Source organism: Pyrus communis, chromosome 17 (assembly GCF_041283825.1).
Source record: "Pyrus communis isolate YQ-2024b chromosome 17, ASM4128382v1, whole genome shotgun sequence".
NCBI lineage: Eukaryota > Viridiplantae > Streptophyta > Magnoliopsida > Rosales > Rosaceae > Pyrus > Pyrus communis.
The window spans coordinates 10,439,552-10,458,165 of NC_142581.1; the positions used below are offsets into that span (position 1 = coordinate 10,439,552).

Genomic DNA, 18,614 nt, shown 5'->3' on the forward strand with positions numbered 1-18,614 from the left:
AGTTTAAATATATTAATAATAAAATGTTATTACCATATTGGCTGGATTATTGCCACTTTGATAAATTCTTTCCGCTTTTGCGATGACTTCTTGCCAAGCTTTCAAATCTTTATGTCGATGTTTGTACCTACTCGGTAGAGATTGCTCGGTCTGGGTGTGTCTTAAAACAGCTCTACAAATTGCATATGAATCTTCTTTCATACATTTTTGTGTCAGATTGTGCCACGTGTCCCAATGGTAACCTTTTCAATTTTTTTTTTCTTTTTTCCGTTGGAAATCATCCAACAGTTCAGATCATCTAATCGTTGGAAATCCAACGACCCACAGCAAGTCACGTCATTGAGCCATTGGGCTCTACTGCAGATAGCCCAACCTTGCAGTTTGCTGCCCGCTCGCCAGTTTCGCGTAACACGCGCTTGACATAAAAAAAAGGTGGTTTACATCAGCTTGACCGTTGATGATGTGGACATCCACATTTTTATACCACTTTAGATGGTATTTGATGTGGACATCCACATCATTTGAATTAATCAGATTTATAAATTTAGTTCATTATTTAATAAATTAATAATTAAGAAAAACTAGTTAATTAAATGATGATTGTGGTATAGGAGGATGAGTCTTTATTATTCTTTTCCTTGCGTTTTGCAAATTTTTCAAATGATATGACTGTCCACTTCAGATGCCACTTAAGGTGGTATAGAAATGTGGTATAAAAATATAGTATAAATAACATTATTCTTTATAGAACGAAAAAGAGTGCTTCATTAAATGAAGCTAATTACACAAAAGAATGAATGCTGTGTACATGCGAAAGAGGGAATATGCGATGACACTATATCTGGATCCTTAGAACCTTCATCTTCTGCATTCTGCTGGGAGGCCTTGTGGGAAACGTTTAAAGTCATTGCAGTAGTTGTAGATCATGAACTTTTGGTGCACCCATCGAAGCCGGTTTCGGCCTGCTGCATCAAGACCTTGAGTCTGCCATGCACTGTCTCCTACTGAATTGGTAGATGCAATGGAGGCACAGGAGGATGGTGAGTCAGCAGTACAAGCATTGGCCTTGAAATTTCTGTAAGAGGCAGTGAAGGGAGCTTTGGTCCAGTCTGTCTTCACAAGGCCACCTCTTGTTGCCCAGTCATCTGCATTCCACAGGCTTGAGTAAATCCGCATGGGCTGGTTTTTAGGGAATGGAACTCCAACTGATTCCAGGTTGTTGAACACTCTGATTGGAATGTTGTCCACCAAGAATCTGCACAACATTGATTTGTATATGTATTTAGTTAGTTTTTATTCGGTAACTAGTTAGAACATTGCTTGGCACATGTTACTTATTCATTTCTCGTATTGTGGTTTGTCTGCAGGGAGGAATGACTTTGTACTTGTACGAGCCAAGCATTTTCCGGTTAATTATAGACGAGAAACTTTAAATGAAAATAAATGAATTAACCGTAGGTGTGAAAGTTGCAAACTTACATAATGCGTTGGGAGTTCCATACAATGGAGTAAGTGTGGAAGGCATTGTGGGATCAAACCAAAGTTGGAACTGCTGTTCTCTGTTCCCTTTTCCTTGGCTGAACACATTGGTATGGAGAGTGTAGGGATCTCCAGATACATTCCCCAAAAACTCAAAGTCGATTTCATCATGAGTTGGACCTTCAGAAGATAACTGCAAATTTGCATTTGGTTTCATAAATTAGCAAAGAAATTATAGAAAATATATCTATATAGAATTACAAAGGATACAAATTAGGAGGGTATGTAGTAGTACTACTACTTACATAGTAGGCAGTGACGGTTCCAGCCGAGTTCCCAGTGACCAACTTGATCTGCATATCAATCCTTCCAAATAAGTACTCATTTTTGGACTTGAAACCAGACCCAGATGCCTGGTCAAGGTTGAGCGTGAGAAGCTGTCCTCCGTTGAGCATCTTGGCACGTCCATCCCCAAATGTAACGTCGAAGTCTTGGTAGAAATTACCAGCTGAGGCAGCCATGACCATCAGAGAAGTTGTGAACAAAGAAAGAAAAAGCACCATATTCACTGGGAGCTTGCAAGAACACATTCTGATGAATGTAATGTGGATACTGTAGACAGACAGAGGTAGCAAGAGAATAATGAGCTTCAAGGAGAAATGAGGGTGTGTGTTTGGTGCTATAATTCGAGTTCTGAAGTCCTTTTATATAATCAGTATGCCGCGTCGAATAAAGGGCTGGCGTAATAAAAAAATTAAAGTTCAAAACTGGCAGTAGGGTTTTCAAATAATTGCTTGTATGCTTCTAGCTTTATTTCAGACTTTGAGTGAGGCGGGCCGCGGCGCCACAGGAATTGACTACTTGCATTGCCAAACTCAATAATACACACACACACATATATATATATATGTATGTATGTATATGTGTGTGTGTGTTTGTATATGTATATATGTTGCTGGCTGGAGACAGGTACGTAGTTTCAGACGACAGAGGGTTAAAAGAGAGTCAGGAAGCAGCATGGGAAGCCAGACGTTTGTTATGTGAAAGGGAGAGTCGAGGTTGTGAAGCATTTTTAATTGGTTATTGTGGTGCTACAACACATGCGGACAAAGAGAAAAAGGTATAGGCCGCGTTTGGTTGGTAACGAACTTGTCTCTTTATTATTAATTTGATCTATCAACAGCTATGGATACACAGGGTGCACCTAACATTATTGTATCCTTATTGAGTTCAGGTCAATTAATTAACAGTGTATAGAAACAAATGTAATTCTTTGCAGTTCCATGCATGCATCAAACAACATGGAACATAGACATAAAAGCCAATTGAATTGAACAAATTGAATGGACAAAAATGAGGGGAGTGATGTAATTTGGTAATTTGATCTACTAAAATTTGATAGAAAAATAAACAGCCTCAAAGCTTTATTTTGTGTTTCTGAATATTGCTCAAACTGTTGCCGAGCATTACAAGATGTTTTCTTATCAAGATTGAACCACAATTGTGTTTGTAGTTACTGAAAAAAATTGTGAAACAACATAAAAATTTACATAATAAAGGTAAAATAATAACATATTAATTATAGTTTAAATATATTAATAATAAAATGTTTTTACCATATTGGCTGGATTATTGCCACTTTGATAAATTCTTTCCACTTTTGCGATGATTTCTCGCCAAGCTTTCAAATCTTTATGTCAATGTTTGTACCTACTCGGTAAAGATTGCTTGGTCTGGATATGCCTTGAAACCGCTCTACAAATTGCGCATGAATTTTCTTTCATATATTTTTGTGTCCGATTGTACCACGTGTTCCAATGGTAATCTTTTCAATTTTTTATTTTTCCGTTAGAAATCTAACGATCTAGATCATCTGACCCTTAGAAATCCAACTATTTACAGCAAGTCATCATTGAGCCATTGGGCTGTGCTGCAGAGAGCCCAACCTTGCAGTTTGTCGCCCACTCGTCAGTTTCGTGTAACACGCGCTTGACATAAAAAAAAAAAAAAAAAAATTGCTTAGCATCAGCTTGACCGCTGACACAAGGCAGAGGTTCAGATGCTCAAGCCTTTGGGCGGCTTTGCTTGGCCCACCATACCTGCCCTCGCATCTTTGAACAGGTGGAGGAGTGTTTTGGGGTTGGAGCCCGGAGGGCAAGTTTTGGGCCCCTCCCCTTAACTTTTACCAAAACATATTAATCGTATATTATTTTATCATATTATTTTATCATATGTTTTGTAGCTCCTACTTTTATTGCGCTGAATTTGCAAACCCGTGCCCAGCTTTAAACACAAGTTGTGGGCTTTTGCAACAAGTCAATTTTCAGAGAACAAAATCATATCATATGCTGCCAGTTTTGAAACTTTAATTTATTAAATAATGACAGCCCTATTATTCACGCGGCATACTTTATACTACTCGCTCGAAGGTTTCCAGCATAGAAGGGGCTCTCACAACTCCAATTTATACCATCAAACCACAAACTGCTTCATTTCTCTCTAAAGCAATCAAAATGTCTTATTCTTCTAAGCTCTCAATGGTGCTTCTGCTTTCTTTGTCCATAACTTGTGTCATGGCCATGGCTGCCTCGGCTGGCAATTTCTATCAAGACTTTGATTTTACATTTGGCGACGGACGTGCCAAGATACTCAACGGAGGACAGCTTCTCACACTTAACCTTGATCAGGCTTCCGGTTCCGGTTTCAAATCCAAGAACGACTACTTATTTGGAAGAATTGATATGCAGATCAAGCTTGTTGCCGGTAACTCAGTGGGAACTGTTACTGCCTACTATGTAAGTAGTACTACTACATACCCTCTTAGTTTGTATCCTTGTAACTCTATAAATATATTTTGTATAATTGCTTTGCTAATTGTGAAACACAATGCATATATGTATTTGCAGTTATCCTCCGAAGGTCCAACTCATGATGAAATCGACTTTGAGTTTTTGGGAAACGTATCCGGAGATCCCTACACTCTCCATACCAATGTGTTCAGCCAAGGAAAAGGGAATAGAGAACAGCAGTTCCACCTGTGGTTTGATCCCACAAAGGCCTTCCACACCTACTCCATTGTTTGGAACACGCAACGCATTATGTAAGTATTGCATGCATGCACTCACGTGAGAGAGCGTGTTGAGAGTATCACTTGTTATTTTTAGATACTTTCTAATACATTTGCAAATCTTATGCAGATTTTTGGTGGATAACATTCCAATCAGAGTGTTCAACAACTTGGAATCAGTTGGAGTCCCATTCCCCAAAAACCAGCCCATGCGGATTTACTCAAGCTTGTGGAATGCAGATGACTGGGCAACAAGAGGTGGCCTTGTCAAGACTGATTGGACTAAAGCTCCCTTCACTGCCTCTTAGAGCAACTCCACCCCTATCCACTTTGTGCCAGCACCCAGCCCATTTATCCACTTAATTGAACAGTAACAGACTCAATGAATAGTAATAGGCCAAAGCATCTCCACCCCAAAAAAAAATGTGCTGGCACCTAGTCTAAAAATGCGCTGGCACAAACGATCTCCACCCCTACAAAATGCGCTGGCACCTAGTCCATTTAAAATATTAAATAATTTTTTTATAAAATAATAAAAAAAAAATAGTTTTAATTTCGGATAGGATTTTTAACCAATCTCGTCACGCCACGTGTCATTATCCGAACGTACTATTTTTTGAATAGATTTCCGCTAAGATTTTCAACCAATCCCGACAACCCACGTGTCACTTCCTGTTTACAATAATTTAGGCAAGATTTCGATAAGATTTTTAACCAAGTGTAGAAAATATTGAAATGTGGTGTAAGGTGGAATATGAGGGTTAGGTATTTATAGAAAAAAAAAATTAATTTTTTAAAATTTTTCTGTATTTTTTTAAAATTTTTTGACATTTTTTAATTAATTTTTAATAAATTTTAATGTTGTAATTAATCGGGACCGTTGGATTTGAAAAATAATCAAATCCAACAGCACTCATTACGCCACGTGGCCAACGGTCAAATTTCTGACCGTTGGGCCTTTTTTTTTTTTTTTTAAATTTTTGGTGAAATAAACGTGGACCGTTGATCTGTGATCGAACGGTCCAATTTAAAATTGAAATTCAAATTTTTTTTACTGTTGGAAATCCAACGGCCTCAAAAACTAGCCGTTGGAAATCCAACGGCTCTGAGGAGGCCACGTATCCTTCACCCCGGACGACTGCAAGTTGCCCTGCCGCGCGGGCCCCACCGCCTGCAAAGCTGTCGGCTACTCGCCTGGCCTCCCGCGTGTTGTGCACGCGCCAGAAACAGACCGGGGAATGGGTCTGTCCATTTTGGGCTGGGCTCTTGACTGGCACGGGCTGGGTGCCAGGCAAGTTGGCGGGCTGGAGCACTTTCCCTACATGCCGGGCTGTTATTTGGACTTGGTGCTGGGCAAAAAAAGCTCCGGTGGAGCTGCTCTTACAGAAACTTCAAGGCCAATGCTTGTACTGCTGGCTCATCATCCTCATGTGCCTCCACTGCATCTACCAATTCAGTGGGGGACAGTGCATGGCAGACTCAAGGGCTCGATGCCGCCGGCCGTAACCGGCTTCGATGGGTGCAACAAAAGTTCATGGTCTACAACTACTGCAATGACCTTAAACGTTTCCCACAAGGCCTCCCAGCGGAGTGCAGAAGATCAAGGTTCTAGAGATCCAGATATCTTACGATGCATACATCATCACATATTCACCGCTCTATGCAGCATTCATTTGTGTAATTAGATTCAATTTATATGATACATTCTTTCTTCGTTTTTCTAATAACGAATGTCTAATGCGACATTATTGTCGCATGTTTTCCTTTACTCTTACAATGTAAGCTGAGTTGAGATTCTGCAATATATATATATATATATATATATATATATATATATATATATATATATGTATATATATATAGTAGTATATATATATAGTAGTTCATAGTTCATATTAGTCGATAAAAATTCATAATATTTGATTTTTCTCCTAACAATATCAAGAAAGTGTTCATTAACTGATTTACATAATTACCAACAGTAGCTTTATTGTTTTAGGTATTTTGGTATTTTCTCATAATGTTTCGTTGCTGATATATATAATCAACATTGTGGTCACTTAGTCTTACAATGAGTTAGTAATAATGTTGTTCAAATTTACTTTTGGCGAGAATCGAACTTAAGACCTCTTATTTATAAGTGTAGAAGAATATTACTAAACCGTAGTACTAAATGACGACAAAAATAAAGAGTTAACGATAAAAGATTAAACTAACTAAAATCCATCCATGGGGCAAATGTGTAATTAACAAAAAAAGAAAAGGAAATAAGTAGAAGAAAATAAGTGGCTAGCATTGTGTGGGCTCTCACGTTGTTTGGCACCACAGCTTTTTGGGCTTTGTCGCAAACCAAGTCTCACTAAGATCCATTAAGAATGGCACCCATCGCCTTATCCTGAAAATTAACAGGTAGAAATGCAGTCGACCTCATCAGCTCTACCGCGCAAATGCTCTTACCCTCTTCCCCTTAACCACTTCCTCTTCCACTTCCATCATCGACACCCTCGCAAAACCCTCAACTTCCTTCCCCTCCCCCAAAAACCCCAAACCCACTCCGCAAACCACTGCGCGCTTTCCATCTCTCATACCAACAGTTGCAGCAGAGAGCACCAGGAGCAGAGCCAGAAGCACACCAATGGCGATTCCGACCGTTATCAGAACGATTTGTTGTTTCTGCAGTTGAACTCCTCCGGCGATACCGAGGCCGGCAGTAATCAAAGCCCAGAAGCCCCAAACGACGAACGAGGACGAGACCAAAGAGAGAGCGAAGCCGATAATTCCGAGGGACTTTTGACAAACATGTGGTGGGCAGACGTGAAAGCCGCACTGGGACAAAGGTTCAACTTTGGAGCCATAGTTCGTTCTGTCATGGTGCTCACAAAAGACAAGCACTTGGCTTTGCCGCATGTTTCTGTGCCTGATGTTAGGTACATTGATTGGCCTGAGTTGCATAGAAGGGGTTTCAAGGGTGTTGTGTTCGACAAGGATAATACTATCACTGCACCTTATTCCTTGACGCTTTGGGGCCCTCTTGGGTCTTCGTTGGAGCAGTGTAAATCCGTTTTCGGACCCGATATCGCGGTGTTCAGTAACTCGGCTGGTAATTTTTGGCAGAACCCATCTGAAAATTTTAGTTGTTTTTGTTGTTGGTTACGTTTATTTGTCAACGTAATGATTTTGGTTTCATGGTTAGGGCTTTATGAGTATGACCATGATGGTTCAAAAGCTAGGGAGCTTGAAGGGGCAATTGGAATTAAAGTCATAAGACATAGTAAGTGTTTGTTTGTCCTTTTTTCTCTTGCAAAGTTTTTGAATCTCATTTTTGATAAACCAAATTCCATTTGAAAAGAGTAGGTTGGTTAAATACAAGTTTTCCATAGGACTTACAGATTTTATGTAGTATTGATGTGCGTATTTTTGTCTTATGTTATAGGAATGAAGAAACCAGCCGGAACATCTGAAGAGATCGAGAAGCATTTTGGTTGTAAATCTTCACACCTAATTATGGTAGAGAGGATTCATAGACCTCTTGAATTGTTTTATTTGATCTTTGTCCGAATTATAATATAGGGGTGTGCTATCCACACACCCCATTTTACTTCTCACACACCCCTTGATAATTTTTGTCCATTGATCTTCTTTAATTCATCCGATCCGACGGCCGAAAATTAAAAAGGTGTGTGAGAAGTAAAATGGGGTGTGTGGATTCACACCCCATAATATATTGACTCATGGGGTATTTTTGTTTGTTGTAGGTGGGAGATCGGCCTTTCACTGATATTGTCTATGGAAATCAAAATGGCTTTCTCACTATTTTAACTGAACCGTTGAGTCTCAATGAGGAGCCGTTCATTGTTAGGCAGGTTGGTTTTTGTTTCTTCTCAAATCCTTTTCATACACTGAAAGTGAATGTCATGTCATTTTCTCTTTTCCAAACAAAAAATGTTATAAAATCTGATTAGGCTGTTGTTGAAAGCAAATGGTTGTCTCTTCCTGACTTGGGTAAACAAAAAATCAATCTGCTAAATCTTAATTTGTGAAATACCTTAGTTTGTGGTGTCAGTCCTTGTTCTCCATTTTGTCCATGATTTTTTTCCTTGTGGTTTTTAGGATAGTTTAGAATCCTCTTATGAGCTGTCTTATAGGGTATGGATGGTGAAAAATCCCAGGTTGTAGCAAACCAAATATAAAGAAGATAAGGAGGGAAATCAAACTAAAAATCACTATCTTCCAAAGAAAGAATAAAAGGACCATCCAATAGTATAGAGTTCGAACGATTCTTCGGACTCATACAAGAATATCTTGCGATCTCACCCCTTCAAAAGTTTGACTTGTAGGTTCTTTTTATGTTCACTCAAACAAGAACAAATGAGCAGCTCCCATATTTCCAAATGTCACGAGCATTTTTTCCCAGTTTGTGCCAATTTGAGAGTGAATTGAAAACAGACCGTGCTAAAACAAAGCCACTTCAAATCTCATAGTGGCTATGCAGGTGAAGAAAAATAATATTAAGGGAATCAAGGACTCTGAATCTTGTTCTAAAGAAATAAAAATGGCGCGAAGGGAACCTAGAAGGGTTTCATCTAACATCGTTGTTGCCTGAGATACATATTCTGACCAATTTTTATGCCCTCTGATCCTCTCCCTTTTGAACTTATAATCACACACAAACTTCCAAAACATTTTATGAAGTTTCAGACTCCCAATCATGACATGGAAACCCCTCTGGAATATGGTATAACAATGGTCACCATCTTGGTAAAAAGACTAGGCTGTGTAGTGTTTTTAGATTCAGTGTTGGTACCGGAGGCCAATATGATGCAGCAACAACCACCACTTATCACACTAAGTGGGGTAGGCTGTAGAACGCCACTACGCTATGTTTTGCGCCAAGTCTTCCGCTAGCTCCAAGTACTCCATGTCTTTTCTTAAAGTCTCTTTCCAAGTCCTCCTAGGTTTTTCTCTACCCCTTTTGCCGCGAGCCTTTATGCAAAAGAAATGAAAATTCTTTTTCTTCATAATTTAGACTTATTGTGTTAGATACTTTGACTGTATCTACACTGCAATTTATGTTTTTCTATTGTCGGAATTAAAGGTCTAAGTTTCTGTCATTTGTCTCTGAACATTTGCTTGTAACAATTGCAGGTGAGGAAACTAGAAACATCCCTTGTGATTCATTGGTTTAAGAAAGGGTTAAAGCCCACCAGTCATAGGCTGTTGCCTGATGGCAAGCAGTGTGTCAAACATCCACCACCCCTGTAAGAATTTTTATTGATATAATTCAAAAACAAAGTTCTTCTGTCAGTCCTAGTGATTTTGTTAGTTTCACCATTTGTTGATTTAAAGCAATGAGAAAATATTTATTTTCTTTCTCCAGTAAATTGAGTAATATTTTAACCCGGCTTCATGAAAGGAAAAATAAAGAATAAAAGAGAAATGAAAGTGAAAATAAAAAAGGCCAAAAAATTCAGGCAGTCCAATTCAACCTTAACTAAGATCGCTTTCGTCATTGTATTTAGAGTTTGATTAACGACATATATGGCAAGGAATAGAAGTTTGTGGTAGCAGATGTGTATGTCTAAAGTACATCTATCAAGCTTTTAAGAGTTGAATGAATCCCTAAAATGATATGGCTCAACAATTAAAGGTGTGCACCATGAGTTTTTAAAGGCAAAACCCTAATTACACCAGGTGTATAATTATGGCAGATATATGAATATGACGCATTTTACCCCTTCGACTATTGTATGGCTTGGAAAACTTAATCATGGCCGAGAAGAGGAGAGAAACTTAGCTAGACCGGTTTCATACCCCCTCCTTCTCTATCCCTCCTCTTGTAGAGGTCATGAACTCGTGACATGCAAGTTTTTCTTGGATAAGAGAGCCTTCATGGGCAAATATTTAGGAATTGCAAGGGTTTTGCACTTACGGTAGAAACTTAATTCAATGGCTTGTAGTGCCATTTAGCAAAAAACTTTACCAGCAATGCAAGGCATCCTAGTGTTTGGAGTCACTTCTGTAGTAGTAAGGAAAATAAATATGGGGGGAGCAGGACATGGATGGAGAGGTTTTACCGTCTCTTCAGGTTCTCGATCTTAGTCATAATTTACTTAGAGGAGAAATACCACTGCAGTTTGGAGAACTGGAAAAATTAGAAGCAGTGTATTTGTTGCACAATGCTCTCTGGTTCCTTCCCATCCATTTTTGGTAAAATGTTACACTTGACGCTATTGATTTATCCTAAAATCAACTGGAGGGTCCTCTTGCAAACATCGAAGCCTTCAACGAGGCTCCAATTGAGGATTTAGAGAATAATAAAGGCTTGTTTAGTAATGCCACTGGCCTGAAGGTGTGCCAATCTACCCTAAGAAACAGGAAAACGAACAACAATAATACCACTCTGATTGCAGCCCTTGTTTCAGGAGATCTGTTTCTTGGGTTCATTGTAGTTGTGATTCTCTACATTCACCTCCCTCGCCAGATTGCAAAAGAACAGACAATGCCAAGAGAATTACAAACCAAAGATCTCTACACAGTTTGGAGCTTTGATGGAAGATTAGTGTATGAGGACAATGTTGAAGCTATAAAGGAAAATGACTAGGAACATTATGTAGGAACAGGGGGCCATGCAAGTGTTTACAAAGCTAAGGTGCAAACAGGCCAGACAATTGCAGAGAAGAAACTTCACACGCTACCAGGGTGGGATAGAAAACCTAAAGGCTTTTGAGAGTGAGATTCGTGCACTCTCAGGAATCTGCCATCGCAACATTGTGAAGCTGTATGGCTATGTGCACATCCACGGCAGTCATTCTTGGTTTACCAGTTTCTGGAAGGAGGAAGCTTAGAAGGGTTACTAAGCAGTGACAAAGAAGCAACTATGTTTGAATGGATTTCAAGGATAAATCTGGTCAGAAGTGTGGTGAGCGCTTTATCCTACATGCACCATGATTGCTTGCCTCCAATTGTTCATCAAGACACGTCAAGCAAGAATATCTTGATGGATTTAGAGCATGCTGCTTATGTCTCCGATTTTGGCACAGCTAGAATATTGAAGCCTTACTCTTCCAAATGGACTTCATTTGCAGGCACATTTGGATACACTGCTCCAGGTAGTTATTTCTTATTGTTATAATTTGTCACAATAAGCATATAATATCTGAGTGCAATAACAGTTGCACCCATACGTTTTTGTTTACTATGAAACGGAGTTTTGAATTGTTTTGTCAGGTTTGCAGAGTTTGGTTACACAATGGAAGTGAATGAAAAATCTGATGTCTATAGCTTTGGAGTGTTAACTTTGGAAGTGATCATGGGAAAGCATCCGAGAGATCTCATGATCTCAGTTCTCTCCTCGACAATATCAACTGTGCTTAATACACCATTGACGGACATTTTGGACCAAAGGCTTTCACCTCCAAGAGATCAAGTTGCAGAGAAAGTGACGTTTCTTGTGAAGCTTGCATTTTCATGCTTGCCAACCCACAATCTCGGTCTACCAAGCAACAGGTTTCCCAGGAGCTAACAAATATTTCAAGGGCACCTTTACCACTCTCGTTTGACAAGGTTACCTTGGGGCATCTTGTTAACAATGCTTAATTTCCTCAGTATCTGCATCAAATATTTTCCACAAATTTAAGATTGTGTATCCAAATTTCGCTCTCTCTAGTAATTTCTCTCAATATACCGTTGTTTATATATGGCTATTGTCTGTTTAGTCTCTTCCAGCTACATTATTGATTAAAAGTTTGTAACCTGTTCTAAAACTAGTTCACCTGTCCAATCATTTTGATGGTTTTACCATTTTAGGCAATGAGATAAACGTTCTCTTGGTCACTTGGGGTGTCTTTGAGATGATACAGTAGTTGATAGCTGTGTGTGAATCAGTCATTTTTAATGTCCACCGGGATTGCAGTTTTGTTTTAGCTTTGTATAATCGTGATACTATATGATGCTTTTACCATTGGCATTGCATAAGTTTTATCTGGTCCCATAGGGTCACAGGGTTAACTTAGTTGTTCGGTTGATTTTTGCGAGAAAATTGTGTTATCCTTGTTGTTTAGAAATAATTTTCGATTTTGATCGGAAGGATTGTGAATTTTTGTGGATAATTTTAGTTATTTTCAATTTTATGGTGTTGATCACAGTAGCAGCATCCTTTCTTTCACTATAATTTTAGCTTTGTATATGCTTTCTTCAGACGCTTACTTAAAACCAACTTAGTAAAAAGGATTTAATATTCACAGTTGATCTCATTTTCTTTTAAACAGTTTGATTCGGATTTGATTTAAAGAGGAAACAGTGGTTCTGAGCATTTCGTCTCTTGACTTCCTAAGGTTCATTGTTTCTTGTTATCAGACGTACTAGAAAGGTCGACATATAAAAGATAAATACAGCAAAGGTCATCAACTGTTTAGAAACTTTACCAATACTGACAATCTCAATATTGGCTTGTTGACAAGTGACCTAGAACAAGACAATGATTGTTACTCTTGTGTTTGCATGGGGTAAGCTTTTGTTTCTCCCTTTTGATATTGTTAGGAAATAGAAAGGAATTAGAAATATGCGAGTTAAAAAGGAACAAATTCTATTAAATAAGTTTACAACTATATGAATCCAAAGATTGCCTGTGACAACCTGTCCCTAATTTTACGATTTTATAAATTTTAAAAGTGTGAGTTGACAAAATGCCCTTAGAAGAGAGATTGTTGACTTTCTTTGACTGTCTCTTCGTGATACGTATGAGCTATTATTTTACCATATTCTTGAAGTACCCGATGGTACCAACGCATAGGCGCACATGGAAATGAATTTAGAGTTATGACAAAGATTTTACAAGCTACGGAGCATGATGGGCGTTTTGGTAAATTCACGTTATGGGAGATATTTTTCTGTATTTTCATTGGTGACTTTGAGTTGTGTGTCATGTAGGGTCCACACCCCACTCTTTCCCACTATCTCGTGTCTCCCAATCCCTAGAAATCCCATTTTTTTTCAACTCTCCACTCATTTGCTGCCACCTCATCTCTCATTCCCTCATTTCACTCTCTCACATCTCTCAACTCCGTCTCATCTCTCTCTGCAAGTGCACAAAAATCGGACCATACCACCCTCGCCGTTCCGGTGAGCACCACCACCACGAACGTAGGCTAGTCATGAACCACCGCCGACTGCCATGATTTCCTCTCCCTCATCCCTCACCTTTCTTTCTCGCCCATTCTCCTCTTCTATGCAGTTATGCAGACATTACCACGATGGAGCATTGTCGTCTTCCGTCGAAACCATCGAAACCAGACCACTAGACTCGAAGAGAGATCACCATCGTCGTCATCCAGTCAGTTCAGTGTACCCTGGTTTGAGATGTGGTTGCACAGTGGCTCTGCCCACTGTTCATCGTCTCATTCGGCGAAACTTCATTTTTTCGACAAAGGTGAACCTCGAAAACCCCAAGTTCTTCGTAGATCATATTTTGCAGTACGATTAGGGTTACTTTGAGGGATTTTGGTGACGTTTGGATGCAGAAAACACCCTTAGAAATTAACCCAACTTTCTGGTGAGAGATCTGACAGCTTCGAGCAGTTTTTCGCCCAATTCTGACCACAGAAGGACCCCATGTTGGTATATTTCTCTTCCTCTCCTTTCGAGCTTCAAATTGGTATATTAGATTGCTAGTTTTAGTTGAGTTTTGAAGCTAGGTGGAGCCGGGAACATTTCTCGGCCAAGTTTCTCAGGTTCTAGCGATTGCAGTGGCAACTGGCCGAAGAAGAAGAAAAAGAAAAAAAAAAGGGGGGGGGGGGAAGCCCAGGTCCCTGACTCGGATCCGGCCTGACTCGGTTCTAAAATGCATGGACATTTACTAAATTTTATCAGAAACCCTCCTAAGCTAATTTTGACATCCCGAATCCATTTAGGAAAATTTCACAATTTTAACGTAGTTGACTGCCGGAGCGTCTCAGTTGACTTTTAAGGGTTGATTGTTGACTTTTTACAAAATTTGCCAGCGCACTCCGTTTTCCCAAATTTAATTGTCTTAGTCGAGTTTTATTAATGGATTCCAATATTATGCTTAGGTGCGATTACTATTGGAGACTTCGACTATCCTAGGTCTCACTTTTTACAAAATTTGCTAACACACTCCGTTTTCCCAAATTTAATTGTCTTAGTGGAGTTTTACTAATGGATCCCAATATTATACTTAGGTGCGATTACTATTGGAGACTTCGACTGTCCTAGTTCGAACGACTGCGACCTTGTAAGTATCTGTGAGTGGGTCTTTGCTTTTAAATATTATACATTTATTTAGTTTCCATTTATATGATTGAAAAGAATTTCTCACGTATGTCTAGATTAGTTTAATGTTTATAAAAATTAGCGAAACGATGGAATTTACGAAATTATCCTAAATCCTATGGGATGCATAGTTATGCGTACTTTTGTGGGATTTTAATTATGGCCATGATTAATATTTATGGAATAGTATTATGTTGACGTAAATTATTGATTTATCGCTGTATGATTTTATTTACGTTATCTGCTCGTTGTTGTTGCATCGATGTTAGTACTCGCTCGGACCAGAGCTAGTCTTTCACGTGTGTGTTCACGTCGCCCCATACGCTCACTATGGATCCATTGTAGGTGTCAGTCCTGTCCTAGATTTCTATAGGCAATTAGGACTCGTATGTGATGCACATAGCACCAGTCTTCACATTTTCCACATCACTACATATTATGACTTCGTCACCTTCCTGGTGTTGGCCTGCACAGCTCGATTCGGAGTCCAGGTGGACATTCCAGATCGGGGTGTGTCAGTTTGGTGTTAGAGCATAAGTTTGGGTAGTATTGAGTTCATCACACACGTGATGTAAGCATTCTCGGTTCTTAAGCCTAATTTTCGAATCTTGCCACCTCGTCGAGCATGAAAAATGTATTAGCTTTTTCTAAGTTATGGGCTACTTAGACGACTTATCCACCTTCTATAAGAGCATTGTGGCGACCACCTCAATATTTTAAACAAGAACCTCCCTGCCAAGGAAAATTCCGATTTAGATTAAGTTGATGGTCTTGATGTAGGGCTAATGTATCAGTAGATATGCACCACCGGAGATTTACTCGTCAATCCCACTACTACTATCTAATCATTATTACCAACCTTTTCTACTTAGGAAATCAGAAATAACTTTGATTCCTTGACAGTACCCGTTAGAATACCACCTATCAGAATTCCTATGAAGTTTACTTTTCGTTGAAATTTTCAGAAATGTCTCGAGTGTAGATGTGGTGCTAAAGTGGTAGCACTTGACGGAAGAACATCTTGGGGACAATCACCTTTAGTCCCCGACTTTACAAATCTTTCAAGCGTATTCAAAATTTTGGATCTTCAGGAGGAAGATCGATTTCCATTTAAGTCTATTCTAAAGTAAGTTATTAGCAAATCCTTTTTCTGGCCTTAGGACATTTCAACCAACACTAGTTCCCATAATTCTTTTTGATGTTGTACTCATCATTTTGATAAGTATAGGCATGTGAGTACTAGTTGTTATACCTTCGGGTAGTAGAAATTCTAGAAGTAGAAATCAATTTTCCCTATAATTAATGAAACCACCTCATATGACCAATTCCTTACCAATCATTCGAAACCATTCACCCGAGCGGGCTTTAACCTGTAATCAACCTACGGTGGCGTTACTAATTGACGATATTGTCCAATATCTAGAAGCTGTAAACTAGTGTTCAGGTGGTATGATTTCTGATACCAGACACATGTACTAGTATATGAGAGTGATACCTTAAGCCAGAATACTGATTCACAATTTCAGGGTAACGAACAATATCAAAATATTATATGTGTGTTAATTAGCTGCATGACTGATAGACTAATTAACAGTGACTACCTGAGCCGAAGAAATTAAAATCGTGAAAACTTAGGAGCAAGCCTTATATGAGGATAGTAAATTCACAGTTGTATTAACCCTTTTACCCATGTAGGTAACCAAAACCTCTTTGACTAGCCATCTTTCTGATCACTTCCACATGAAAACTTTGGAACCGTAACACAAGTTAAATTCTTGCTATAAGAGCAAAACTGAGTACTGAGAAAGTTGTGAAGGCCTTTAGTACGTGGGTAGTGACATGAAGTAGTATGGCATGTTTCGAGGACGTATATCTCTGGCGTCATTTCTCAAAATTTTTACTTGGGATACCACTGAAGCAGGAAGTTGAATACACCATTGAGCTACTTTCTTGTACTACACTAGTTTTCCTTACGCCTTTTCGAATAACTCCTTTGACATTGAGAAAACTTAGTTGCGAAAGCTTACCGATTAGGAATTTACCCAACCAAACACTGTCTTAAGGAACCTCAAACCTAGTCAAGAAGACATAAGACTAAACCTTAGGATTGTACCTAGATTTTAGCAACTTAATCGGGTGACGATTAAAATCGTTAATACCCATACTTCAAATTGATGGTCTACCCAACCAACTTTTGTAACCCGAGTTTTCTTCCATAGCCTGACGAATTCATAATAGTCTTATCGACGACTTTCTCATCTACCTCGGCAGTGAGACCAAATTCTCTAAACACTGATAGTTGGCTTTATACCAAATTCTTCAAATGTTAAACTTGTTTATAACAAGTACTTTTCTTGGGAGATGTGCTTTCAGTGGACGATATTCTTTTCTTTTTTTCCAAAAGCTTGTAGCGGAAGAAAGTTGAAATTCTTACAAAGTGTTGTGAAATGTGAGATATCTTTGGCCTTATCGATTTTTATCGGCAGTTTGTTAGCAATTTTTTAGCTGTAGCATTTTCCTTCCAAGTTGACTGAAGAAAGTTAGTTTAAGTTGTGATGTTAGTTATGAATAAAATTTCTGTCAACTGAAGTGTTGTCTATGCTTTATTCTTATACATTTCGATGGCATCGATAATTTCAAAATCCATGATGACGTTTTCTCCGGACGTTTTGTCTGTGCTGATGCTGCATGATGAAATATCGTTTATGCCTCCCAAAGGGTAGAACCGTATGAAATGAATCATCTTACTCATAACCTTGCATCAATCATTCTTACTTGAAAAACCGAATGACACTTCTTTATGGAGAAACGTGTCCAAAATCTTCACCAACCTACTAACTTCTCAAATACACCTTTGCTTGAAAAGAGATAAATTTCTGACAGCAACAATGGAAGAACCAAATCAACGTCTACGATTGCACTAGTGTGTATCACCCCAGTTGTGCAAACGTAATTACTGTTTACCACAGCAAAAGACATATCTACCCTTGAACATTTCTAGCCTTTCTTATCCCATTCTAGCTGGAGTTCACAAGCAGTGATTTGATGTTATTTTCAAATTATCAAGAAATCGTTCGAGTGGTTATAATCACTTCCTGTATATGAATGGAGTTGGGAAATATCATCATAAACTCCCGATACGAGGTATCTTGTACATGTGGAGATTATGATGATGTTTCCATGATTATAGATCAATTTGACAAGTTAACTTACTTTCCGTTGGTCCAGATGGACAATATTTTAGATCTTTTGGTAAAATTGCTCATTCTTGAATTTATTGGATTTTCTGGCGTTTCGATCAACATTTACTCTGACTATGATTCCATATTCACCTCTTGGTGTTGGAAGGCATTCCAATCAACCTTGAATACATGTCTACCCTACTGAACTTCGTATTGTTTTGAAGCAGAAAAATCGCTCGGATATCTAATTTTTAGTTTTGACCATTAATGCTTCAATCACCCAACAAATACTCTGCTAATCGAATTTTACTATTGGTGATTAAATCTTCTAGAAGATACTGTTGTAGCAAGATGTCATACATTCACTCTAGTTACCTTGTATCCTAAATTTGATGGACTTGTTTTGACCCTCAAATTCTTCAGTGTTTTTTTAGCCTTCTTGACATAGTTCTTGCTAAATTCGAGAGAAATTCACTATGAATCTGCTCGCCAAGTTGTTGTGAACTACATTGTTCGGCTACATGGTGCGCATGATGTTATTGTATCTCACTATGTTGTGCGTTTTACTTCCAAGTCTTTGGCAGTCTTCTTGAAGGTCA

General features: G+C 38.7%; 3 protein-coding genes and 1 pseudogene across 5 annotated transcripts; 3 read left to right on the forward strand and 1 right to left on the reverse strand.

Moving 5' to 3' along the window:
- Positions 1 to 665: 665 nt before the first annotated feature.
- On the reverse strand, positions 666 to 2,152 carry LOC137708470 (xyloglucan endotransglucosylase protein 1-like; annotated as a pseudogene). Its single transcript, XR_015958526.1, has 3 exons — positions 1,785 to 2,152; positions 1,480 to 1,672; positions 666 to 1,255 (listed from the first exon to the last, which is right to left on the reverse strand). The product of XR_015958526.1 is annotated as a xyloglucan endotransglucosylase protein 1-like (transcript).
- Positions 2,153 to 3,946: 1,794 nt separating this feature from the next.
- On the forward strand, positions 3,947 to 6,358 carry LOC137749343 (xyloglucan endotransglucosylase protein 1-like). The gene is made up of 4 exons (XM_088689309.1): positions 3,947 to 4,274; positions 4,386 to 4,579; positions 4,677 to 4,847; positions 5,924 to 6,358. The coding sequence occupies exons 1-4, from the start codon at positions 3,993 to 3,995 to the stop codon at positions 6,156 to 6,158; spliced, it is 882 nt and encodes a 293-aa protein (XP_088545435.1). The 5' UTR covers positions 3,947 to 3,992; the 3' UTR covers positions 6,159 to 6,358.
- Positions 6,359 to 6,927: 569 nt separating this feature from the next.
- LOC137749342 (phosphatidylglycerophosphate phosphatase 1, chloroplastic/mitochondrial) lies at positions 6,928 to 11,095 on the forward strand. Of its 2 annotated transcripts, XM_088689506.1 has the most exons (6): positions 6,928 to 7,646; positions 7,740 to 7,817; positions 7,980 to 8,053; positions 8,302 to 8,409; positions 9,692 to 9,804; positions 10,969 to 11,095. In XM_088689506.1, exons 1-6 carry the CDS (start codon positions 6,962 to 6,964, stop codon positions 11,093 to 11,095), a joined length of 1,185 nt encoding a protein of 394 aa, XP_088545632.1. In that variant the 5' UTR covers positions 6,928 to 6,961. The 2 variants fall into 2 exon arrangements, with proteins under 2 accessions (XP_088545632.1, XP_068345539.2); XM_068489438.2 differs by lacking the exon at positions 10,969 to 11,095 and having other exon boundaries at positions 6,929 to 7,646; positions 9,692 to 9,850.
- Positions 11,096 to 11,423: 328 nt separating this feature from the next.
- On the forward strand, positions 11,424 to 12,379 carry LOC148689449 (putative leucine-rich repeat receptor-like protein kinase At1g35710). Its single transcript, XM_088689507.1, has 2 exons — positions 11,424 to 11,655; positions 11,782 to 12,379. The coding sequence occupies exons 1-2, from the start codon at positions 11,424 to 11,426 to the stop codon at positions 12,066 to 12,068; spliced, it is 519 nt and encodes a 172-aa protein (XP_088545633.1). The 3' UTR covers positions 12,069 to 12,379.
- Positions 12,380 to 18,614: the final 6,235 nt, after the last annotated feature.

Excerpts from the sequence above, each read along its gene's own strand:
- LOC148689449 (XM_088689507.1), top strand. The coding sequence starts at position 11,424 with ATGTTTGAATGGATTTCAAGGATAAATCTGGTCAGAAGTGTGGTGAGC. Across the intron at positions 11,656-11,781 it reads ATTTGGATACACTGCTCCAG|AGTTTGGTTACACAATGGAA; the intron begins GTAGTTATTTCT and ends TCAGGTTTGCAG.
- LOC137749342 (XM_088689506.1), top strand. The coding sequence starts at position 6,962 with ATGCAGTCGACCTCATCAGCTCTACCGCGCAAATGCTCTTACCCTCTT. Across the intron at positions 7,647-7,739 it reads GGTGTTCAGTAACTCGGCTG|GGCTTTATGAGTATGACCAT; the intron begins GTAATTTTTGGC and ends TTTCATGGTTAG. Across the intron at positions 9,805-10,968 it reads GTCAAACATCCACCACCCCT|GAGATCTGTTTCTTGGGTTC; the intron begins GTAAGAATTTTT and ends CCCTTGTTTCAG.
- LOC137749343 (XM_088689309.1), top strand. The coding sequence starts at position 3,993 with ATGTCTTATTCTTCTAAGCTCTCAATGGTGCTTCTGCTTTCTTTGTCC. Across the intron at positions 4,580-4,676 it reads TGGAACACGCAACGCATTAT|ATTTTTGGTGGATAACATTC; the intron begins GTAAGTATTGCA and ends AATCTTATGCAG. Across the intron at positions 4,848-5,923 it reads ACTAAAGCTCCCTTCACTGC|CTCTTACAGAAACTTCAAGG; the intron begins CTCTTAGAGCAA and ends CCGGTGGAGCTG.